This window comes from Macrosteles quadrilineatus, unplaced genomic scaffold, assembly GCF_028750875.1.
Source record: "Macrosteles quadrilineatus isolate MER2022 unplaced genomic scaffold, UCM_ALF_1.0 Scaffold_4__1_contigs__length_99947679, whole genome shotgun sequence".
NCBI classification, from domain to species: Eukaryota; Metazoa; Arthropoda; class Insecta; order Hemiptera; family Cicadellidae; genus Macrosteles; species Macrosteles quadrilineatus.
The window spans coordinates 78,638,627-78,665,443 of NW_026542597.1; the positions used below are offsets into that span (position 1 = coordinate 78,638,627).

Here is a 26,817-nt window from a genome sequence, read left to right on the forward strand (position 1 = left end):
TAATTTTTAAATTGTGTTTTAAACAACGCACATTTATTGGGAGTAACTGAGTTGTCCAGAAGAAGTATTTGCAATGTTATTTTCTGATTTTAAAATTGATTTTCTTCTGTATTATGTAATATTTTGCAATACTGTATAACGTTTCATTACGAAATCAGAGGAAATTCCTTTTATCACAGAACTCTTACAATAATTTCTTATCGAACTATCTAATATCTGTTGTACGGGTTGTTGTCTGCCTTTTTCACCACTTTTGCCTATATTTGATCATATTATTCTACAGATCATCATAGGTTCATGAGATTATTGTCATACATGTTTTCAATCATTGGAAAAATAGTCGAATGTGTAATACAATACAAAATAATACAAGTGCAGAAGGGCACGTTGTCCATTTGAGCCGTGTCCATATTATGTTAAATTAATAGTAGTTTACAGCAACTGGATAAAACTTTTTACAATATTTATGTAGAAATATGTCCACGATTTAGAAAGTCATTAAGCTATAAATCTGCAATTTACTACAGACTTTTCAGAGAGGTTGCTATAAAGTATTCATTCATCATAGTGAACACATAATATATATATATGTATACAAATAAGAATTTGAACTCTTAGAGAGCCTTTTAATGTTATTAGAATAACGAAATGGGTTTTACATGTTTACTAGCGCTACTCAGCAACAAAAACCATTTAATTTTTCTCTAAAATATATATTCTTAAAGTGCACTGAGCAGCAGCCTAAAAAATAATATGTAACTTACCCATATAGTTACAAAATGCCTGAACTCGCATTGTAACATTTATAATTCGGCGTATATTTCTCCAGCAGATTATTTATCTGCAGAAGAAGTTTATTGTGCTCTTATCATGTCTAATAACATCCAAAGACAGAAACCTTGCCTAAAATGGTACCTATCTAGAGAAATTATTTGCAGTATCCTATATTACGGACCGCGGCCCACTGGGTTGTTAACATGATTGAAAATAACACATTTCGGCTTTAAAAAAGGCATAAAGAGTAAATACTATTTAAGCAGCTACTTAAAGTACATTCCACTTAACCTAACTTTCCGTAGATGAATTAGCGTAAGCCTTGAGAGTAACCGTCGATTTCGACGGGTTTCACCTAGTATACATATAATATACTTAATATATAAAAGAAAGTTGTGTTAGTTACAGCGTTTATAACTAGAAAACTACTGAACCAATTGGCATGAAAATGTACAAGGATATTCCTTAGGTACTAGAATAACATAATAGCCTGTTTCCGTTTCAAAAACCCTTAAGGGAAGCGTCCTATGGCCCTTTGCAGTTTATATGTTAATCTTATGGAAGAATGTTTTATTTTGTTTACCATGCCATGTTTGTCATTTCTTGATTGAATTAAATTAAGGAAACAGCTGTTGTAATAATAACCTAATTTTTAAAAACAAATCTATGCATAACAAAATAATGAGAGCTATCAAATAGGTTTCTATTCCATTTGTTTTTTACGAATATTTGTTGTCAAATGTAACTGAAGTGAGTCTAGCGAACGAACTTCAACCAGGACGTGATTGAGCCATGCGAACGAGCTTTTCTTGAAAATGAACGAGCATTTGACATAAAACCACATTAGGACAGGACGACGTCTGTTGGGCTAGCTAGTAATTTAATAATACCCCCGCCGCAGCAAACCTGCAGACTAAGCGAATTTCAACTTTTCTGATTACATTTTTACTCAAATATTTCCATATATAAGACATATTATTTATTCCCTATTTAAATAACATTAAATTTAACAAGTGCTTAGGTTTGCTGCTACGGGGAAGGTAAAAAGTGTTTTTTGACCATACGTGAATAGTATGGGATGAAATAAATAAATTTGCCAAATTTTATCAATATATATCCATAAACAAGTAAACTACAACAATTTTTATTTTCTCCATAAGAATAACATGGGAATTTAAAATTAAACTATTTTTGAATTTTCTCCGTGACCGTTAGGCATACAACAGCGCTTCAATATACTAAATTATTTCTTTTTTTAAGCTCTACAAAACGGTTTACAAATAAATTGCAAAATTTTTTGTTTTTCGGGTAAAAAATGGGAAAAACACATTTTTACCCCATAAAACCCCCCATAAACCCCTGTTCCCATGGTCCGATTATGCTGGATCGCGAACTCGTTCGAATAAACGTACGGTAATAGCTTATTCCCTATATGGGAAATTCGCTAAAAAAAACTTTGTTAAAATGACCACGAATAAATATCTGTTAATTTCAGTAAATAACATGATATAAATTCGTAATATATTTATGTTTGAGAGCAAAAATCTTTATATTTAAGGGGAAATGTTTCTAGTTCCTGTATTGTAGACTGTTTAGTTGCCATGTAGGAAATAGCTCTTATTAGGAAATAGAATGTTTTTGATACCACAAAAAATACTGATGCCAAGGGCACGGTGTATAGAGAAATAAAAGTACATTCTATATTATTCCCTTGAAAATCAATACGCCATAAATCATATATTTCCTCATGGTATAACTATCGAATTTATATAGAAACAAATTAACTTTTTCAATTTCAGTACATCTATGAAAAAACGTCTATATTTATATTTAATACCCCCGCCGCAGCAAACCTGCCGTCTAAGCGAATTTCCATTTGGCTGAATTGATTTTCAATCGATCTATTTAAATAACATTAGGTTTAACGAGTACCTAGGTTTGCTGCCACAAGGAAACTAAAAAAGTGTGTGTTTTAAGTAAAATAATTATTGCTTAGTAGAAAATGAATATATTTGCCAAGTTTGATCAAAAGATATCCATAAACAAGCAAACTACAACATTTTACAATATTCTCCATAAGAATAACATGGGAATTTTAAATTTACAATTTTTTTAGTTTTCTCCGTAACCAATAACCGTACAAAAACACTTTGATATACTGAATTGTTTGTTTTTTTTTAAGCTCTTTAAGAAGGTTCAGGTAAAAATTGGGAAATTTTGTGTTTTGAGGGTCAAAAGTGAGAAAAACCAATTTTTACCCCATAAAACCCTGTTCCCATGGTCCGATCATGCTGGATCGCGAACTCATTCAAGTTTATCCCGCCTTACACCTTCAAACCAAATTTCATCAAAATCGGATAAAAATTACTCAAGTTATCGTGTTCACGGACACACACACACACACACACACACATATATATATATATATATATATATATATATATATATATATATATATATATACATATATAAAATTTGAACGAATGGTGTTTTTGGCCTCTGGGGACATCAAAATGAAAAAGTAAATCGGTCCCGGGCCTAAGTCTTACCATGAGACCTACGGTAATAGCTACTTCCCTATAGGGAAATTCGCTAAAAACAAAAATATCAAAAGTAAAAACAAACGTAGAATTATTTATCATATTCACTCATTTAGTTTTGCTTTACTAATGGTTTTACAATACTAATGGCGGCCGAAATGAATATGTGTTATTTGCCACCAGTGTCATTTGCCACCACTCTAGGATTTGTGTCATTTGCCACCACTTGATACCTGGCTGGGTGAGTCATCAGCCCCAACCCTAGTCCTTGGGTCATCACCCCTCTAGGCACCGGCCGATGGACCAAGGAATACCTATAATTCACTCTATCACCCTCTCTTGCAACATTTTTATGGTAAAAATTCCAACACTCTCTCTAGGAGTAGGGAAATACATGACGGAAACGTTCATTCCTATCTGTGGTTTTGTAGTGTTACGACATAGTTAGTGCTGTTCTCACCAAGTTTTACAAAGTGTTAGTCTAATTTATTTATTTATTAACTAGCTGTAACCCGCGGGCTTTGCCCCGTTTAACTTCTTAAATTTCAAGATTAATTCGTTCGCATGGCTCAATCACATCCTGGTTGAAGTTTGTTCGCTACGCTCACTCACCTTTAGGTTGGAGCTCGTTCGCTACGCTCACTCACCTTTAGGTTGGAGCTCGTTCGCTGAGCTCACTTGCCTTCAGGTTAGCTCGTTCGCTACGCTCTTGCAAATCTACATGAATTAAGCTTTCCAATGACCCACTAATTAATCAATCGGTCCAGTAGAACTCTAGATTTAGCTGTACAAAGATTTTCAAAGTTGATATATAAGTAGATGCATATTGCACAAGAATGATACTTCACAGTTAAATGAATCTTGAATACAAACTATATCTAAAGCGGCTAAATAAAAATGTAAACTAATAACGTACTAAATAAAACCACAATCAATCAACAAATAAATTTAGACGATAGACAGACTTGGTTAACATAAATGTTTTAATTGCTTATTTTTAAGAAGTTATCAGGCAGAATTTTACACAGCATAATACCAACATATGAAGGATTCTTTCCAAAGAACTTCAAGATAACTTATGATAACAAAACACAGTTTTTAGGTCTGTTGTTTATCCCATAACTGTTACATGAACCTAACGTCTCAAAGGAATAATTTCAATATATTTTATGATCTTTTTAGAATGTAGATGTAATTTTAAAACATAATTTATTCTTTGCACTTTTCCTCCAAACTTACTCGTTTAGGAGCTGTATCATGCTGAATGTAACCAAAAGCTACTTTAATCTAAATTTTACACGCTGTAAATCCTTTACGTAGCTTTATAGAAAAAAATAAACTGAAAACATTTTTAAAATTACAGTCTAAAATCGTCATAAAATACAAGGTGTCCGATAAGGAATTTTTTAGTTAAATATTGAAAATTTCAGGTTTTAAAGGAAGAGAATTCATTTTTTTAAATGTCATAAAATAGTAGTTGAAATTCCCCATATCGGAATAGTTGTTTTCTCTAAATCGAATAGTTTCTGAGCACATTTAAGTTCTTCATCCTGTATATTCGCAGAATACTAAACACCGAAACTGCGTCTTTTCAAGTATTTTAATGGGATTTAATCTCATTGATGCGTTGTATACTGTGCCAAATGTTATTTTTGTATTATTCACAGTTGTAACTGGAGTTATGAACATTTATTTAATATCCAAAAAAATTATAAGTACATCTACATGGTTATGACTCATAGGAACGGCCACGGCGGGAATTCCAGGAACTGACCCTACTGGTGGCAAATGACACTGGTGGCAAACGACACTGGTGGCATATAGTAGGACACCGGCCGAAATAACAACAAACGCTATTATTACACAATCGATTTGAGTATGACATATTTCATATTTTTAATAGGATAACGGGTTTGTTAAATAAAAACACAACTATAACGTTAAGCTACCCGGAAGGATGGCCAGGAAGCAACGGTGGTCATCAAAATGTAATTAGCTTATCTAACCCTAACACTCACCTGCAGTTTATCTTGGCCTTTCATGTTTGAGGTCATGGATCGTTATCTAAAATTAAATATATATATATATATATATACATATATATATATATATATATACATATATATATGAATATTTAAGTGAATAAATTGAACATTCACACTCTTGAAATCTATAATCTTTTTTAACAGATTTTAAGGCTATAACTAGCTTTGCAACGCGATATAAACCTAAAATTGTTTAAGAATTTTAAAGTTAACATATCTCAGTTAATATTAGTCCAATCTTAAAGACTAAGGTGTCAAACGATTTGTAATTAAATTTCTCTAAAACTTTATGCCTGTAAAACCTTTGTAAAATTAACGGTTTTATTTATTTAAGAAACTAAATTAAAAATGGCCGCTATTTTGTTTTATGCATTTGGAAAACTGTCATAGTTTTTTTTTTGTAGCTTTGTATAGTTGTCACAAATATTTGTGCAAAGTTTCAATTTCGTATGTTTAACCACATTTAAGAAAAAATAATAAGTGAAAAACAAAATGGCGGCTACGTGAGTAACTAAGGACTTCCGGACAATTTAAATATGCTATTTTGATATACTTATTTCTTACCCAGGAACAATGCCCTAAAATATTGGTAGAGAGTGTTAGGACAGGTTAGGACACCCTGTATATATTTATTAATAGCCAAATAGGCTACAAACCTGTATCCCTAGTTAGGAAATCGTGATGTCAACTTTTAAAGCTATACAAATCAAATAAAGAGTGTTTTAATCCTCCAATTACTGAATAAAATAACAGTTTAATTGAAACCAATTAAAAAATTACATTATAACTAAGCAAAGGCTTGTTTTGTATGTAACCCCTCCAATTAGAAACGGGTTGGTCCTCAGCTTAGAGTACTGTTTAGTTAGGAAAGTTTATTGATTCAGTTTAATCTTCAATTTAAATGCATTAATTTCATTGCCACTTCGGGTTCCCTTCAATTTAGTGTTTGAGTAATGTCAATACTGAACTAAACCCCTCTGTTGTTTTAATTAATTGTACGGATTTGTTTTATATAAATACTAGCTGTAACCCGCGGGCTTTGCCTCGTTTAACTTCTTAATTTTCAAGATTATCTCGTTCGCATGGCTCAATCACGTCCTGGTTGAAGTTTGTTCGCTACGCTCACTCACCTTTAGGTTGGAGCTCGTTCGCTGCGCTCACTTGCCTTCAGGTTAGCTCGTTCGCTACGCTAACTCGCCTCCAGGTTGAAGTTCGTTCGCTACGCTCACTCACCTTTTGGTTGCAAATTAGCTGTTGTCATAAATGTAAAAGAAATAATAGTGCTGCACCCTGTTGGCAAATCCTTGTAACTTTAATGCTATTGAACATCATAGAACAGAACCAACTTGTTTAATTGAAACAGCTGTTAAGATTCAATAATTCCATTTCTCATAAGGTTAACATGGGAAACTCCAGAGCCACTGGGGCGGAGCCCGAAAGGATTTTTGAAATAATAATATGCCTATATGTTAATCGGGAATGTGAGCTATCATCATGCCAAATTTCAGCCCAATCCGACCAGTATTTTTCGCGCTCACTTGTCACAAACATACATCCATACATCCATACATCCATACATCCAAACTTTCTCATTTATAATATTAGTAGGATGTTATTACTTCAAACGAAACTTATATTTTTGAGTTATTTACAATTTCATTGCGATCGAACATTTCTTTGGGAATATAGAAATATACACTTTGGGATATGTTAAAAACAAAAAGTACTCTTGACTATTTGTGTAGCTAAACTTAAGTAAACTTTTAGTGAATTGAAAACTAATGGAAAAGTCCACTTGTAATTTATTCAAAACGTCCCCAGTCTGTGACTAAAGCTGAATGTATTTAGTGTCCTGAATTTAAAAACATTTGAATAACTCATTTGCTTGAATGTGGCTCAGAGAGCTTTCATAAAGTAGCAGCTTTATGCGTCTTGTTGGTGAATGAATTATAATTCTAAATACTCTTTTCGTTCCATACAAACCGTGTTTCGTCACATTACCTTTTTAAATACGTAAACAGTTATAAGTGATAAACAGACGCAATATTAGGTACAATATCGTTTTCAATATTGTTATCATTTAATAGTCATTGATAATGATTTTCAGTTTAATTTTTAAGCATCATTCATAGTTTGTATAGCAACAAAAAGAAATGAAGTAAAAGTTATTGCCGTGTTAGATACTGATATTTCCTAGATTGAATTCATCCATCAAAACACGTCAAGAATGAGTAATACGCCAATAGAATCCATCATAAATACAAGCAATACACCAATACAAACAATTCATAAATACGAACATACGAACAATTCATCAATACTGTTAACATTATTCTACATAGTAAAGTTAATATACTGACTATTCTTATATACAAAAGTTCAATGCTCTAATCTTCTGGGATTAAATTAAAAGGTGATAACTGTAAATTGTGATTAGTGGAATAGCTTTCTCATTGTTGTAATTTCCGTATTTAATTATCTTCCCCAGTTTTCTCACAGATTGGAAACTTTTATGTAATTCATATTCAAGATTTATTGTCCTTGGTAACTGAAATTTTTTAAAATTTTTTTGCTCAGAAAATTTTATTAGAAAACGAATGTTTTGGACTTTTAAGACTATATGGTTATTTTTTTGCGGATAAACACATGTAGAAAAATTAATAAGAGCTATTAAAAAAACAGCTTAACTAATCTATTAGCATATTTGCAATATACCTTACAAAATGACAAAAAATAGGAAAATTTATTTTGCTTGTTAAAAAACAGAATTGTTAACTAATCATTAAGTCCAGTTTTTACTCAAGAAATTAAATATGATTAAGAGAAAAGCAGAAACCCCAAATAAGTAAGAAACAAGGTTCAATAGGTGAAGTTTAGGTTAAACGATTCATAAATAATTCAACAAACACTACAGCATTTATAACTTTGTAAAACTTCAAAGCAATTTCAAGATGATATGCATTGAAGATATATTTACATTAGAGTTATTTATTAATTTTATACTCTATGGTACGTTTTTTCCCGAGTTAGTATTGGCCAAAGTTCAGACCAGATGGCTGAAGCTCACAGAAACTGCTCCTTGGAGATTTGATTTCCGTGTCATAGAGACCGCATTGTACATAAATAATGAATATACGCTCAACCTTTTCTCTTCCACTGCTTCTGCAGTTTTAAACTGGCTTTTAGGTTAGCATTACAGTTATTACGTTTTTTGGGAACGGATTAAAAATTAATATTTATTGAGGTATATTTGTGTTTTAATGACAAAATTGATAAAGAAATGCATTACAAGATGTACTCATGAGTCTTTATTAGTGAAAGCAATACGGAAAAAGAGTCTGTAAATTTGTTAAAAGGGCTTAAACTAATTTCGTTATGCGGTAAATAATTGTAGGAAAAATGAAAGATTTGTTCATGCCTTGAACATTTATAAAATAAAATATTATTTAATATAACAGCTTGATATCCAAGGAATACAGAAACTATGGCATATACTGTAAGCCATTAACTGAAATATCCCTAGAATGATATATCTAAAGATGCTATTTAAGAAATGCTCTACTGTGACACAATTAACACTAACGAATGTCAATTGATATAAAGAAGTATCGTACCTGTTTATACGTTTTTCTACATTAATGTCAGGAATCAAAAAGTGTTTTGTAACACATTCGGTTAAGGCAATTTCAAGCCTTCATTTTGACTCAATAGTCTTGCTGACGTATTCCATTTCTTGACTCATTGATTTTCTTAAACATTGAAGCTTGTCATTTTACGAGTTATTCATATTTAACACTATTTTAATGAGAATTGTGAAATTATGTGTTCATAGATTCATTTAACTGTATGTTTCAAACCTGAAAAGGAAATAGATTAAAATTATTTCTTAAATATATTTAGTTAACATTAAATAAACAAATAATAACAATAACAACCTTTTAGGGTATTTTAAAATTAGACTTCTCTCTTGAAATGATGAGGAAAATACTAAATACAAGTATATCAACAAAAAATCTACCTAAGATTTTCCTGACCTTTTTCTACAAAAATAACGTAGTTTGTAAAACATATAATAATAGTAAATCGTATTAAAGAGAAACAAAGTTTCCACGTCCACGAACAAATAAGAGAACTAAAACCTAATCCATTCCTCTGCAGAACAAGTACATGAATGTATAACAATGTTTCTCCGGCGATTTCATTACCTCCACTGTGACTGCATTGTGCATGAAAAATAGATAAGATCTTGCAGCTTAACACTAAGTATACCATTTCCTGCTGCTTTCAGATCAAATTCTCACAAATAAATAGTACAATTAAATAGTTTAATACTTTAACATCCGGATACAAGATGTCTAATGTTCAGTGTGTTGTACTTCTTTCACAATAATTAGATGGTTTTAGGGGAAGAAATCTATGCCTTGCACTTTATCATTGCCTTTAAAATAATAGCTCAACAGCTGATTAAGCAACACACATTAAATTTAAAAAAAAATTGTAGGCGAACTTCAACTTCCCCTCAGACTTCCTGAATATTGTGAACTAAGTTTTTATAGTACCTATACAACTGGAACATTTCTAATTGCCAATTGATTATTTTAAAGTTAGATTAATGACCGTACTGTAAACTTATCTGATTTGGGTCTCAAAAACCACAAAAATAAGCCAGAAACGAGTTTTAAAATGATAACTTTATTTATTCCGCCAATTAGGCTTCATACCTATCTTATTAGTTTACAAGCAGCTTATTTAGTACCAGGGAGTATATATTTTAAACTCTAGTTTTCGAGCTTGGTTTAATTTTGTAAGCTAAATCTAGATTTTCCATCAAATTGAATCTGAAAGAAAAATTGAACAAAAAAGTGCTCAAATAAAAATTTGATATTGTTACTGGAACACAACTTTAGTCAATAAAGTGCAAGTTACCGTCAAAGTGCAAGTTACGGGCTACATTGCATTACCGTCTGCCCCTTGAGAGCCTTCCATTGTATCTTAATGATTAATGGACGGCTATATGGCTGTAATAATTAATAAGGACCATCACTCCTGTCTTCTTGCGATTCTCTCTCTTGCGTACAACTTTTGTTGATGTTGCACAAAGTGGTGATGTTGTTATGATGTGCTTACAGGTGTATTTTTTATCCTAATCTGAAACAACTTACTACAACCCATCTTTAACTTAAAGCTACAAGCTTTTTTTTTAATTTTAAAAACCTTTGTCTCAATTGTACCTAGAAAGATAAGACAGTATTCAAACTGAAGGCCTACCTAATTGTCCAATGAATGTTTACGTATCGACTGGTCATTCCCTCGTTAGTGTAGCAACTATGATGCACTGCAGTACATGGGCTCAGAATTGGCTTCATTCTATCTCGTTTACAATGCTCATGTGTATTTTGTTTGAATAAAATACAAAACTAGGGGTCCATAGCAGCAATAATTGCTGCCATTCCGTTTTAATTTGGTCTCAACCATTCCCTATGCTGTACACCATCCCTAACTCTCCTTCGTAGTCGCGGTCTTCCCCTAACATGATAAATTTTAAAACTTAATTACTATTCTAACCTAAAACAAAACACTTCAATCAATAAACAAACAAATACGCATGTTTACACCAGCTGGTATATTTAAAACAGCTTATAGAAACACTGTAGCAGTATTTCAATTAGTAGTCGGGTAAATATAGGATATGACCTTAAAAAAATTGCAAGAAAACGTTTTATGGTTTTATTTTGTAGAGTTGGGTTTGCAGAATGACATACTAAAAGTTGCCAAAAATCGGTGCACGAGAAAACCACTAAAATCACAATTTAAAATGGCGGCTTTTTTCAACATTGGACAAATTAAAAAAACATATTTCACATGTATTTGTTATGCACATTTTTCGAGATATTGACTTGGGACCACCGCCTGTATTTATTGAGTGGTTAGTACTTCATTTTGATAGGGAACATGTTTTTGGCCGCCATCTTGGATCCGCCATATTGGACATAGATAATTCTTTTTCAATGTAATGATAGTGTTGTGACACATCATTACCAACTACATTTTTACACTGATTTCAATGCCGAAATCCGTTTTTAAATATCTTTATTCATTTAGAAGATATATACAAAAGAAAACTCTGCACCATACATTTCTTATGGACGTTTCGTAGTTTGATATTTTTTTTAAATTATTTTTCTTATATCTCCAGTTCTTATTAACGCTTGTAGTTCGTTCTAGGCTTAAAATATTCAGTAATGTAAGGGCTTTCATTTGAGCTCTTGATCATTAAAATCAGACGAGTTAAAGACCAGCTACAAACCTCAGAACAATATTAAATTTAACTTTTTATAAATATATTTTTATTAAAATATTTATAACTCGGGTTGTTAATACGTCACCAAGTTCTTTCTGGTCTCAAATTACTCAGTAAATGTTTGGCTTTAATTTTATTGATCATTAAACAAAATCTGACAATTTTAAAATGAGCCATGGACCATAATTTAACATTAAAATGTATTTATATTGAAATTTGTCTTTAGTTAAAGACGTATATTCCTAATTCTAAATAACTCCCAAAACTCTTTATAGTCTTAAATAATTTGCCAAAATATTGACTTTTATTTTAGCTATTGATTACTTTCCAGGAGTTATTAGGGTTTGGGATATATGTCCTTAACTAAAGACAAATTTCAAAATAAATACATTTTAATGTTAAATTATGGTCCATGGCTCATTTTAAAATTGTCAGATTTTGTTTAGTGATTAATAAAATCAAAGCTAAACATTCACTGAGTAATTTGAGACAAGAAAGAACTTGGTGACGTATTAACAACCCGAGTTATAAATATTTTAATAAAAATATATTTATAAAAAGTTAAATTTAATATTGTTCTGAGGTTTGTAGCTGGTCTTTAACTCGTCTGATTTTAATGATCAAGAGCTCAAATGAAAGCCCTTACATTACTGAATATTTTAAGCCTAGAACGAACTACAAGCGTTAATAAAAACTGGAGATATAAGAAAAATAATTTAAAAAAATATCAAACTACGAAACGTCCATAAGAAATGTATGGTGCAGAGTTTTCTTTTGTATATATCTTCTAAATGAATAAAGATATTTAAAAACGGATTTTGGCATTGAAATCAGTGTAAAAATGTAGTTGGTAATGATGTGTCATAACACTATCATTACTTTGAAAAAAAATTATCTATGTCCAATATGGCGGATCCAAGATGGCGGCCAAAAACATGTTCCCTATCAAAATGAAGTACTAACCACTCAATAAATACAGGCGGTGGTCCCAAGTCAATATCTCGAAAAATGTGCATAACAAATACATGTGAAATATGTTTTTTTTAATTTGTCCAATGTTGAAAAAAGCCGCCATTTTAAATTGTGATTTTAGTGGTTTTCTCGTGCACCGATTTTTGGCAACTTTTAGTATGTCATTCTGCAAACCCAACTCTACAAAATAAAACCATAAAACGTTTTCTTGCAATTTTTTTAACGGTCCCTATGTAAGTTTGTTTAGTTTGCCTGGACTATAGATAATGACTCGATCTTTGACGGCCTGTGGGACAGAGCAGTGGTGATTTTTGACAATTCTGATATTTTCCCCACCGTCATTGGACCTTTAAAATGAATCCTCAACAGCCATGCTACCGTTTTCCTATCTCGAGATATTTCGTGGGGACCTATTCGCTTACGGAATTAATTAATATACTAGAGGTCGTCCAGTGGTAAAAAACTTGACCAAAAATATGTAATGTACAGACTTATCTTTTTTCACCGATGCAGTAAATAAAACATGTGATTGGAATTTCATCCATTTGTTTTGACTTTCTGTTTATATTTCGTTGTTATTTCGTCACCAGCATGGCAACCCATAAGGTTAAATTCAATTTTGGCAAAATGTTTAATTCATATTGTGTGCCTATTTTATTTTTTAAGGGATTCTGCACATCTACATGAAAATGTCTTTCTAACATTATGTGTAGATTTCCCTGTGATGCACACGAGCCGAGAAAAAGGGTCAAAAAACATGCTTGTCTATTAATATATAGAATATAGATAGATAGAAGATAGAAGTATGCCTTCATATTTTTCCTTGCACACCTTCCATTTGATCACCGTTTTAAATGTACTGAATTTTATACACATTTCTGACTTGTTTCCAATGTATTTTAGGGTACTACCTCCCATGCTTCAATAGTTCTGAGATGAAGCTTTTGATGTGTGTCAATATGTTTGTATTATTTTACGCATTATAAAAAATTCATCTGATTCCAACAAAATTTTGAGAAATTGTGTTCTGTATATTCATGGAAATGTTTTTATTTTATTACATAAAATCTTTACATTTAAAAAAAGCTGTAAACTTTATTTTAGTAGTTAGTCGCTGCAAGAAGTAAAAAAATGTAGACATAAGTGCTGAAATTTAGATTCTATGATCAATTGTGGTATTGTAATTAATTTTTCATCGGAACTCTAAAGATCTCCATCAATTCCCAGAGACATAAAGCACAGTTTAAAACCACTTCATTGGTCGACTAATAAACAAATCATGTAAGAAGATAATTTGTTTTTGAATTGAATCCAAAACATTCATTTGCAGTACAGCAGTTGTGCTTAGAATGCTACACAAAATGCTTCAACTTTCAACTGGTTTGGAGGCAACTAGTAGTACATCATTTGTGGCATCTTGACTTTTTAACAAGCTCAGTCATAAGGACCCTTCCAGAAATGGCTTCAATACTTCAAACTACTCGTATTCCATCTTTTGTGGCTGTTGTAACAAATTGTTTCCGTTTATTTTTTACAGAACATACCTGTTTAACTAATTAATAAATTGTATTTGTTCTTCTCTTTCATCTTGTGTAAATACAATGTCAATTCATTACAAATGGACATTAAGCGGTAAAAAAGTAAAACTTCTAATATTATGTTATTACATATTTGTATTATTTAGGTTGTGAAATATATAGATGGCAGCTAAGATTAAATATCAAACAAAAGGCTTTATCACAATGTAACACATTGTTCAGAGGATATTTTGTGGGAATGTCCAGTTGGTTGAGGATTAAGTTGTCTGACACCAAACTCAACTCTTCATTAATACGATTGTCCACTTCCCCAAGTCTATACTTGCTGAATTGACCAGTTAGCTACTAAACCATCCAAATGGTATAGATTGTGCGAATTAGAGTGGCAAGAGGTATGCATTAAAAAACCCCACCAACATTGATTTAGTTATTTTATACAGTAATTTAAACAATAAGTTGCCATTCACATGATTTAATACCGCTAGCTTAGTAGTGAGAATCTCAGTGTTGTTACGAGCGTTTCCTTTATCCCTCTCACTGGTCATCCTATACCCTGTTCTCTCTGGAAGTATTCAACCGAAGGGTCTCAATACTCAGAATCAGAAACGCTTTATTCATGATTTAAAAAATTTATAATTCCAGAATAGTATCATAACTTAAGTTATGATACTAATTCATTAATCTATTCCTCTATCTCTAATTAATCTATTAATTAATATCTAGAATAGTTATTAAAAATATTCATTTAAAAGAGTACGTAGTATGACTTTTCTTTTATGTATATACCTTACATTTTCTTTTTGAAGGGCTCGACATTATTTATTGCTACAAGGTCTTTTGGCAGAGAGTAAAAGAACCTAGCACCTGCAGCTTTAGATTTGTTATTATAAAACTCAAGATTATGTCTCTGGGCTGAGTAGTTACGATGTATGCACCATTGACAGTGCTTGTGCGTGAGCAAACCTATAATTGACACAATCTATTACCTAGCAAAGGAATCAAGAAGTTGCTACATATTCAACTAGATATAGATAGTAGCTACTCAATTGGTCTTACATTTTCTGTACCCTAGCAATGTTGTGGCTACCACTTTATTATTATTACTTGCAGACATAATATGAATGCAGTGTGAGTGTAGAATGTACTGTCATCACCTGTGTAGGTTTGTTATTGACTAAAACCAGCTGTTTCTTTAGTCAAGGCTTATTTATAACGCCCAGTGATCAAGATCTATAATTTTAGGAGAAGAAATTTATCCCCTCCATTTGATCTTTTTTGGAAAAAAGTAATGGGGGAACTTCCCCTCAAACTGCCTGAATTTTGTGAACGGACTTGAATCAAAAAGCTACCAACTTCACCCATCAGGATCAAACCAGCAAACTTTTGATATGCAAGCACTATAAACACTCACCCAAGAATCATAATCAGAGATGATTCTTGTTAGTTAATTAACTCATTAGTATACAATTAATTGCTCTTATAGTTGCTGCTCAACTGATAAGATAGTATCCACTCAATTGATAACTAAGTCATCTAATCAGAAAGTGAGATGATCAGACACTGATGCTGCTCAACCTAATCACTTAATTCATCTACTGATCTACTAGACTACTGTCTCCTCTAATTACTCTTGTTTCAGTTTCAGCTGACATTTATGAAACTTTAGCCTTTGTACTAAAGTACAGTACAACAGTATTGCCAACATTGTTTGTAGCAGAAACTTGCTGGTTTGATGTTGTACCGTTGATAACATTTTAGATGGCAAAGTTGTTGCTGAACATTCTATTAACCTTATAAAATAATTTTAAATTTTTCCTCTAGAACATAGCAAGAAGTACATGGTTAATCTAAAGAGAAATCTCTCGAGATGATACGATTCTACAGCTAAAAACAAGAAAGTTCATAAATAAATACGCGCTTCATCAGCTGGCAAAACATTTCACTTTAAATCCTGGGTAAAAGAGTGATATGAAGTCAGACTAAAACACTAAGAAGGTAAATCAAGATAAATGTTAATAATGGCGGTACCAGTTATTATCAACTGAGATTTGAAATTTATTTTCCTCTAGTTAAATTTTTTCAAATAGGAATGTTTTCTAATTTTAATTTACAACTGTTGCAGATGGTGGAAGATGATCTCGAGTCCGCTGCTGACTGCGCTCGAACGCGACGAGGAGTTCCTTGCGTCAGTGTTGCGCTCGACGTGTGGCGAACCTCACATCAGGATAGACAGGATAGAGATCCTGCGTCGCTCACAGGACACGCAGGATCTGTCTGATTCTGTGACCAGGGTCGTGGTGAGCGGCAGGAAAGGGAAACAACGTGAGTTTGTACAAAGTAGTTTTGTAACTTTTATTTATAACAGGAATTCTATAGGTAAGGTAGGGTGATTTTAATTTTTTAGAATGTGGGATGGGGGTGCAAACTCGGAGAAATATCGATCTTGTTCAAATGGTCAAGAAAAATGTCCTCTTTGGCAAATAATTTTAGTCGCTTACACAAACAACCTGTGGAGTCAAATTTCAGAGTAGCTGAGGTAGCTTTAGGATATTTAGCAACAACATGCAATTTTTCTTCCATCTTGAAGAACCTTTTGTGTGAGAGACTTGTTTCGGGATTGAGAAATGGAAAATACAAAAGCTCCAGCTGCTGTGAGCTGTGTGAGCCAAAAGCTATTTTCCAAAGAAAACATATTTGAAAATCCTTATTAGAGTTATTAGTCTTTCTGTGTCAATTGTTGGACATTACAAAATTAAAACATAATTTTGGACCTGTATATCTAATCCCAACTTTTTAAAAATCGGAAGAAAACACTTGTAAGATCGAAAAAGTGAGAATGTTATCAAAACAATATACAAATCGATACTCTGGTAAAAATGAAAAGCAACCGATTTTAAATAACAAATATTGTAGGTGCTAAAATCTGTGTTCTCCATTCAAAGTAATTTTTTTTTCTCTTTAGAAAATGTATCAGAGATCTTACAAAGACAAAAAATCATAAATCAGAACCTAATTCATTTTAGGTGGACCTCACTGGTACGTTTTGTAATGACCTCACTGTTTAGCGAGCTTACAGTCGATATTTCACACGGATTGGCGATTAAGGATAATCCTGTTTTCTATGATTTCCCAGCATTAACTAATCATTACAAAAATTTGATGTTTAACAATTAGTAGTTGAAACTATTAAAGATTTTCTCCCTGTTTACCAAAAACCCTTTTACTTTCAACCACATTAAATAGTATAAGAACAAATATTGTTTTTGTCAAAATTTTTTGAGTTTGAGTTTTAAACCTCTTTTCTAAACTCTGTACACGTACGTACACACACACAGGTATCTCTTCAAAAACCACTTTTTGGGATCAGGAAGACCCAAAATAGATATTTCCACCCAAAACAAAAACTGGAAAATTTTGAAAACACTTTCTCCATACTATGTATCGGGGGGAAAAGTTAGAAACCAAACAACTTGCAAAGGAGATTTACAACAAGAAGGTTTCTCAACCCCTGGATCCTGTATCCATGTTGTAATTTCGTAAGCCTCTGTGACTTACGATACATACATGCTACATTACCCCCATCCTTCCCCCCTACCCCACCAGATGCTAACATGAGCACTTGCTTACATGCACATCTGCATGATGCAAACATAACAACATAGCTTATTGGGACGTGTTATTGCACTGAATGCATTTTGTCATTGCAATTAAAATAAGCAATGTAAAATACCTCTTTAAACTATATCTGTGTTTGTTATTATTCCATTGATTGAACCATTGATGTTGAATAGTGTGGATTTTTCATCCCATTTAAAATCTGTAACCTGTTTTGATTTGTGTTTTGGCTTGAAAAGATTGTGCTAGTTAAAATGTACTAATTTTTCCCCTCTTTTACTACTCTTACTAACTGAACGTAGTTTGCCAATTTCATGTAGGAAACATTCATACATTGATTTGAAGTACAGTGTTGACAAAAATGTAATGTTTTGAATATTTTAATACAATTAGCTGAACATTCGTCTTTGAATTTGAAACACATCTACCACGTAAAAAAGTCTCTGTAGAGTTAACCTTTCATTTAGTCTCCAGTGGGCTTGGAAATATTCTAAGAAGAATAACAAATATTTCCGTCTCTAAATCAACTGCCTTCAAAATGAAAATCTTTTGTTACATTCATGTTTCATCTTGGAACATAAAAGATATTTAAATTTGTCCTTATTTGAACGCCCCTCTTACCTTTGTCCACAGTCCCAAGTTGCATTTTTAATTTATATTTGACGTTTGACTTGAAACAAAAAAAAACTGTTTTATATAACCTTTAGAATTTGTGTTTTAATTATAACAGCTCAAACATTGTTGGTACTTTTGGAATTTTGTCTTCAAATATCTACAGTTTTTCTTATTGCAAATTTGTGTAACCTATATTTTGGCTTTTTTTAATGTGTAGTCAACATAAAATTAATGAGCCTACTACATGCTAAAATGCTATTAGAATAGTAAAAGTGTACCATATTATTTTCTCTTTAGTTTTCCAACAAACGTTATCTTTCAAATACCTATCACCTTTTTAAAGATGAATATTGTACAACATGGTGTCATTTATTTACTCTCATTTGGTTAAATACTCTACCTATTAATTTATAAAGATGATATTACAACTATTTTTCCTATTTAGTGGTATAACTTTAGTTATATCATCATATCCTTTAGGAGTACAGGTAAAGCTACTAATTATTCTAATCAGGAGCAGGTCTAGCTGTAGAACACGGGATATTCCCTAAGGTCCTGGGTTTGAATCTTGTCAATCCCTGATTGATTTAGCTATGCGTTACCCCGACCAGCTAGGTCTAGCACAACCTGTTTCACCAAAACTAGGTTATATCGTAGAATGTATAACATAGGAATAATCAATACAATAAAGTTTTTAAATATATAAACTGTTTCAGTCAATGAGTTCTCCAAGACTCTGTTGATCAAGAGACATCCAGAGCACAGTTCAAGACACCCGGCGCAGCGAGACCCGGCGTTCTGCAATGAGGCAGTGGTATACAGCAGAGTTCTGCCTTCGCTACTTCAATGCGGCGAAGGAGATTGTGAACCTCTCCTTCGCACCCCCATCTGCCTTCACGCCTCTACCTCCGTCATTGTACTGGAGGACATGGTCAGCCTAGGGTTCACGACGGGGAACAGAGTCAAAGGACTCGACTTCGACCACGCTGCGGCTGCACTACAGGTGGGTTGTAAAAAAGTTGTATAATACTTAAATACATTTTATTTTAGTCAAAAGTTGAAAATTTTTTTAAATTTTGGTCACTACTGCGACGATTTTTAAACTCAAATTTTTTTACGTCGGAGTAAAACTATGTATTAGGTAAACTGAGCTGGCCTTTCGGGTCGCAAATTGCCATTACTTACAGTAATATTACAGTAATGGAGAACCATAGAGTCACAGAGAAGTAATGTATATAGGAAAAACACTCGCATGGGACAACCGTGCCCTTTCAGCTCTGGTATGTTGCGGCAGAAATATACTTGTGGCGAGCAAGGAAGAGCCTGATGGGGAGCACTGTGTGGGAATTCCCATCGCACAGGGCACAGACTCTTCCTCCACCATGAGCGTTGTAGCGTGAGGGTGAGGGGGCCAGTGCAGAACCTTTCCCTAGACACCAGCACTAGTCCTAGACACCACTTAGGTGTACCATGGAGTGTATCACTGTTCCTTGCTTCTCTGTTGGAGAACTAAAACCAACTGTAAAGATTACCGCTCTGATGATGTCTACCTGCAATGGAGCCAAAACACCAGCTAATGTAACCTGTAAATGACCTGACACAGTTTTATCACAAAGACTACAATATTGTTTGTGACCATGAAAGTCTTATGCTCTTAAATTTTGTATTTAGAGGTTTTTTGTTTAGGCTACTAAAATTGCAAGGTAATTCCAGTTAGCGGTCTCAGCTCTAAAAACGTTAGAAAATATTCCACCTTTCTACTACGTATTCAACATAAACTAATAGAATATTTACCATACAACATTTAAAATTACCGATAAGATAAATTCTGGTTCTTAAATATATGTGGTCTAAAACAAACTCCCTTCAATTTAATCCCAAATTAACAAAAAGCATGCCACCATTGACTAATATGTCATTCAATAATAACTATTTAAGACGTGTTTTAAAAGTGGTTTTAATTGAGTGTGTCTTATTAACCACTTAGAGGACAAACTGTTTTCTGAAACCACTCAAATGTAGACTACACACAGAAATCCCAGCTTAGGGCTCGACCGTTTGGAATAAGCTGTCTGACTTGAAATGACAATGTAATTCCTCACTGTTTTGAGATTTTGACACTGTAGAGTGTACAATGTTTACTTAAACATCAAGTTCCACATTAACTCTTTGCTCTATATTACACAGTCTAAAATCATTGTTGAGTGTTAATAAATGTTTAGCCTGAGTATAGGATGTCTATTTCTGACAAAAGTCAAAGTTGGTCTTTCTTTAACTGCATTTTTTACTGTCCCAATTGTAGCAAAATACAGGGTTTTCAAAAAATTACAATTGGGGTTTTAGTGGTAAATAAAACTGTTATGATAAAAATCAAAATTTCAGTCTGTTTACTCCTGTATCTGTTAGTTTAAACCATTTATTTATACCTGCTGTTTAAAGATATGTTTGTTTATTTTTGTAACTACTTGGTTATTTTTTTCTTACACTTTTAAATAGATTCAATTATCAATTATCAATTATTTAAGATGGGGATGCCGCTATGTGCGTATTTTAACCCAAATATGAGTGAAGGATGACTGTAGGATGAGTGGCGCGATCTTGTAGTCTTGTTAGTGACTAAGGCCGACATGTTCCTTAGACACAGCTGTTAATTAATAGCCCATACAGCTAATAGCAACTAAGGGACCTACAGTTTATTGTGGAATCCGAACCACAGTTTTTCCTCGTAATTAACGAATTGGTCTAGTTATTAGGATAGTACTGCTCCGAATTGGATAGTCGTAGTACTCACTAGTGCGGGCGTTAATCCACACCAGGTAGCATCGCATCCACAGTGCACCCCTATAATTATCCACAATTCGTGACCTCCTAGTAGCTGGATTACAAAACAATTGGGTTGGTACAGGTGGCATGGCCTTTTAGTTTATACTTGACTCTATGGTTTTGGTCATGGTCATTTTTAGTCTTAGAGAAAATAAAAGTGTTGCTCATCCGAGAGAAAGAATCAAATATGTGGTCTTCACTTACAAAGGAAATGTTGTGCAGCTTGTGGCTTTAAATAGACTAAATAGACTTGAATGGGTATGGGTGCCTGTAGACTAAAGTATATAATTGTGTATAAGAACATTTATTGTTTTTAGTTTAAAAATCAAACCTCACCAGTGTTTTACGAAACCCTGCATTTTTAACCATTTAATCTGGGGAGTGAGCTGGTCTAGTGGTAGAGACTTTAGTTCCCGAGGCACTGGTTTCAAATCCTGCCAATCACCAATGGATTTCAACTATGTGATAATTCCGTAACCTTAGACCTATGTAGCCTGAAGTAATGTGAAAAACAATCCCAAACTAGAGCTTAGCCTAGATAAAAGGTAGGAAAAAATGTATTTAAAAAATCTATATACTCTATAGTATCTACAATTGTAAAAGCTATGATTCATAGTTTATTTGTCTGTTTTAGGCTCTAGGAAGGTTCCACGCAGTATCACTCTCTCTGAAGCATCAAGACAAAAGTGCCTTCGACCGTGTTACTTCACAAGTGCAGGAGGTAGTGTTTGTACCCGAGGCGGCCCCAGTGTTCGGTGCATCACTAGAGAGTGCGTTGGAACTCGCCATATCCAGCCTCAAAAAATGCCCGGAAATGGTTATCTTCGAGGCGGTACAAATGCTGCAGAGTTTACGCGGTCGGACGTTCCGTACTCTCGTGTCGCTCGCCGCACCAAGAGAACCTCTCAGCGTAATCTGCCATGGTGACTTTTGGATAAACAACATTATGTTTAGTTATAAAAACGATAAAATCGATGACGTCGTACTAACAGACTTGCAAGTGGTCCGGTACAGCTCTCTCGCTAACGATATTTTACACTTTTTACACACAAGTTTAGAGCCGGGTCTGTCGAGAGAGTATTCTGAAGATTTAATCAAAGTGTATCACAAAAGTCTTTCAGAAACTATGAAAAAAATCGCTCCGTCTTCACCTACTGTTACTTTAGAGGAGATTTTAGACGAAATTGAGAGCCACGCTTTATACGGACTTCTCATGAGTTTTCTAGTGTTGCCTAGTATAACCGACAGTGCCAAAGATTCCCAGGGTCGCACTGATTTTTATTGTGATAGTTTCTCATTAATGTATTCGCAACGAGTCAAAAGTCTTGTGCTTGAATTTGTAGAGAAAGGCTTTATTTGATAAGGAAGTATTAAAAAATGTATTTTTATTCACTGGTGAAGCACAATGAAGAAAAATTAGAAGTAAAAGAGTGCCAAGTTTAGAAGAGGGATTTTTTTAGCTTGCTATTTAAGCAATGGTATTTTTTCTTCATAATGGATTCTTTTAAACTCTTTTTATTTCAAACACTGCAGCTTCTTCAATAGAGATGATATTTAGCTGTCAGACATAGTTGTTTAGCTACCAGCTGATATTAATGTAAAAGGACCAATAAAGTATTTATTTATTTTTATAATATGTGTGCTATTTATTATTGTCCATGGGTCGCCATGTCCTAGACCATTAAGGAGTGCCATAATGCCCATAAAGCAATAGTTTTAGAAAGGTTTCATGGTGTCAAAAACTTAAGTAAGGAGGGTAATAATGTCAAAGTATCATAATAGTTTCCAGGACCATAAACTAGTTTCATTGTGCCCAAAATTATAATATTAAAAATGTCCCATAGTCCAAAACTAGAGTCTTCCTAAATGTCCAAGTCCCAAAATGTTCAAAGAATAGCCATTGCTGACCCAAATAATCCCAAATAAGAGTACCTACAGCTACAATATACTTAAGTTTCAATGTATTTTGACTTTCTCGCATAATAAATGGAGGAAAAGTTAAACATAGAACAAAATGTACAAACCAACATACTGTAAAAAAGGTAAACAGCATAACACTTTTATAACTAAAATAAACATGCCAATTTCCCATTCAAAAAGCTACATATTAGTATTTATTTTTACAATTAATTACTGTTCACACAATTTATATTTTCAATTACTCTCACCTAAAATAATTTTAAAAGGGATTCCAATCAAAATCACTCCCTAACCACATTCTTACTTTGTTATCAATAACAATGACAATGACAAAAACATAATTTCCCCTGCACAGTATTACCAAAATTAATAATACTTGCGTTAGTCGTATCCTGAAATCTGAAACCAATCAATCAGTCAGCTGACACAGTAAAGCGACTCCTCGCTTGATCCAATGAGTCGCAGGTTTGTCCGAGGGTAGGAAGATCGGAAGGACAAAGTTGGTAGAGTGTCCGGTGGTGAGTAGTACGCCTCGCCTCTCGGTAGTTTTGTACAATGGACACTTATAGCGAGCTCCTTCGTTCAGCTGCGACTGCATCATCGGCCGGAACCAGACCGAGGGCATCGGGTCGTAGAGGACCTTTGGTAACTGTTCATCTAAACGGTGCCTGACAGAGACGTTGTTAAAGGACACATTTGCATTAAAGGAATAAGAATAATAACTAGTTTGTTATTACTGAACATTTATTTACATGTAATGGACATTGTCAGGTACGATTGATTTTTTTTTAGTGACTTGAGACATCTCAATTGTATCCAGGTTAAAAAAACCTCTATTGAATACAATCAATGGTTCAATAGACAACTTAAAAAAAATATATTACTTACTTATAGTACAATGTAATTAGACCAAAGCATCAACATCCAAAGAATTAATCCGACAAAAAAACTGTTCAATATTATAGTCCCCGTATTATTTGGTAAAAATTTGCAATGGGGGAGTAGGAAAAGTTAAAAAGTTGAAATTTTTTAAAGTTATGAAATAGTCTTTAAATGTGTGGTTAAGCACTAATTTGTGTTGATTAATTATAATACTTTTATTTTATTACTTTTTCTCACTTGACGCTAACCCTTAGTATTAAGTTTTGTATGACAAAGGCTGACCAAAACCATGTAGAACCCACCAAACTACATTTCAAAATAAATTAGAGCATAAGAAAACATTTAAATATTTAAAGTCTAAAGTAATATTAAACTAAATTATATTTAAAAATCTCACTTTTCTCTATCCCAGCGAGCACCCTCTAGGAACAGGCCATAAACATAGACTCCGTCAGATGGAGCCATTTTCATACGATCGGCGGACATTAGTTCAAAGTCGTAAACTAACTGATCAATCGGCAGTTTGTAGCGACGAGCAAAATTTTGCATGGCACCAGTCAAGAAAGCTTGGGTAAAGAAAAATCCAGATATCCAAAAGTTTACAGGCTTCCCTTGGTCAAACCAGACCTAGAAATATCATTTCATGTTTTAAAAGTGTGTATTATTTTATTTTGTGATATGTATCTTTAAATAAATAGATTAGAATAAAACAAACAATGACACCAATATTAGAACAGAAATAGTATGGATCATAAACATATATTGATGATCCTTAACGTTTCTGTTATAATATTCTTGGACCATAATTAAAACCTCATAGTATTTGAAAGTGAATTTCTGTATCACAGAAAAGGATTTCATAATTTTTAACGATATAAAGGTGGCAATCATCAATGTTTTCATTCAAATAGTAGTAGTATCTTAAAATTATGCAATTTTTAGTAATTTACAGTAATTGCATAATTTTGTCCTTGAAATTTCCCCACATTGAATGGTGGCGTTAGGGAAAACATGAACTGAGGAAAACTTACTAAGAAAGGTCATTATTGTACCACGTATCTCCCAGTATTGTAACACCAAAAAAACACACATACCTGCATGAAGTTCAAACGCTCCAGAAAGTCGGCTACGTAAGTGCCGAGTGGTTTGAGGCTGGGATAAGACACTTTGAGCCACGAGGCAGGCACTTTGGATACCATTAGAGCCAGACACACTGCCTCCAACTCCGGAGTCATGGCAATGGAGCCTCGGATAGCCTTCTGGAGATTCTGGAGGCTGGAGCGAATATTGGACAGCAGTCGGTTAAACCGCTCCAGCTCCTGGACCAGCACTGTGTTCATAGACTCCGTGTACTCCACTGGGTACCGGGCCATGGCCTTCTCTAGGTCAAAATTTGCTGGTAGCTGCAACAAATTATGATGAATTTGAGGTTACAATGGTATTGGGTAGTGCTGATGTTTTGTTGGGGTCTTGACAACAAATACGACAATAAACAAACATATAGACTAACAGAGCGGATTTTTTTGTATACAGTGAAGAATGAGAGGTAAGAGAATTTTATCCATTCATCACTGGATGCTTCATATAATTAGGTATAAATTATATACACACAAACAAACCATCTATACAATAAACAAGGAACACAAGGTAATTTGAATTTGATGCTGAACATGCTCTTGGAGGAATACACAAACGAGGACTGTTCAGAAAGTAACCTTTGTTTTAAGAGGCGGCAGGAGTCAAGTTCTAAATCGTCAATCTGCTACTCCTGCAATTGTATGCTCCGCAACCCGCACGGCTAGCGTCTGACCTTGAGCAGTACATTGTACAGTAGCTGTGCTGACAAACGGGCAGTGGCAGTGCCTACCTTTCGAAATGGTCTATACTGACTGAGGGTCGAATGAACCTGTCGTCTTTTTACACAAACATACTTATACTCAACCTACGATGCTACACTTATTTTGTTATGTAAACATCAAAAATATGTATGGTATTTTAATTGAAAAGCTATTGATTATTACTATTATTATTACTATATTATTTTGGTGAATCAAAACTGATCTAAATTTAAACATTTATGTTCATGCTAATATACAATTTACTTCATAGCATCAAATTAAATGCTGATCAATGTTATTTTTAATTCCCAACACTGTATACTGTATATAACAGGAAAAGTAGAAAACAGTTTTTTTTATTCTCCTGAAAAGTTTGATATTTCGTGGTTATAAGGTTTGTAAATTAAGGTATAGACTATAGTGGAGAAAACATTAAAACGTTTACTTTGAAATAGTAATTTTAAACATTTACAACAATTCGATTTACAACAATTGATACAGAACAATAATACAATACTGAACAATAAACAAGTACAATAATTCCAGCTTTTTCATAGTTTTACAACAACCATTTTCATAGTTTTACAAGTTTACTCTGTTTTTTCTGCCTTCTTTTCTTTAGATTTTGTCTGAGCCTCTACTATATACGAAGGATTCCTTATGGGCATAGACCGGGAATGCCGAGGGTCGATGATTTCGGGTAGTATGCAATTCATGTAGAATTTGTTTAGTTTTGGCAACATTTCTTCCTGCCAAAACTGTTCATCCCGTTCTATTGTTTCAGTTTTTATTCCCTGTGGTGTCCATCGATGTATATAACCTAACTGGATCGCGCTCGGCTGGTAAACGAAACGGTCCGCCGCCGCCGCGCCGCTCCCCCCACCACAAGTGGGCAACCGCAGTGGGCCATAGCATTGAAGTAGCATTGTGACCACCGACACATCGCACTTTTTT

The 26,817-nt window shown here is 33.4% G+C and overlaps 2 protein-coding genes across 5 annotated transcripts in view; one reads left to right on the plus strand and one right to left on the minus strand.

Moving 5' to 3' along the window:
• The window catches only part of LOC128991981 (uncharacterized), a 42,902-nt gene extending 20,045 nt beyond the window's left edge, over positions 1 to 22,857 (plus strand). For all 4 annotated transcript variants that reach the window (XM_054415299.1, XM_054415300.1, XM_054415302.1 and 1 more), the window contains exons 2-4: positions 16,293 to 16,492; positions 19,117 to 19,403; positions 21,858 to 22,857. In XM_054415299.1, the coding sequence (XP_054271274.1) occupies positions 16,293 to 16,492; positions 19,117 to 19,403; positions 21,858 to 22,583 (1,213 nt within the window). In that variant the 3' untranslated portion in view covers positions 22,584 to 22,857. The remainder of the gene's footprint in view (positions 1 to 16,292; positions 16,493 to 19,116; positions 19,404 to 21,857) is intronic.
• Positions 22,858 to 23,316: 459 nt separating this feature from the next.
• The window catches only part of LOC128991487 (dynein axonemal heavy chain 7), an 80,017-nt gene continuing 76,516 nt past the window's right edge, over positions 23,317 to 26,817 (minus strand). Inside the window, exons 56-58 of the mRNA XM_054414407.1 lie at positions 25,120 to 25,428; positions 24,423 to 24,652; positions 23,317 to 23,811 (exon numbers count right to left, since the gene is read on the minus strand). Coding sequence (XP_054270382.1) covers positions 23,553 to 23,811; positions 24,423 to 24,652; positions 25,120 to 25,428 — 798 coding nt within the window. The 3' untranslated portion in view covers positions 23,317 to 23,552. The remainder of the gene's footprint in view (positions 23,812 to 24,422; positions 24,653 to 25,119; positions 25,429 to 26,817) is intronic.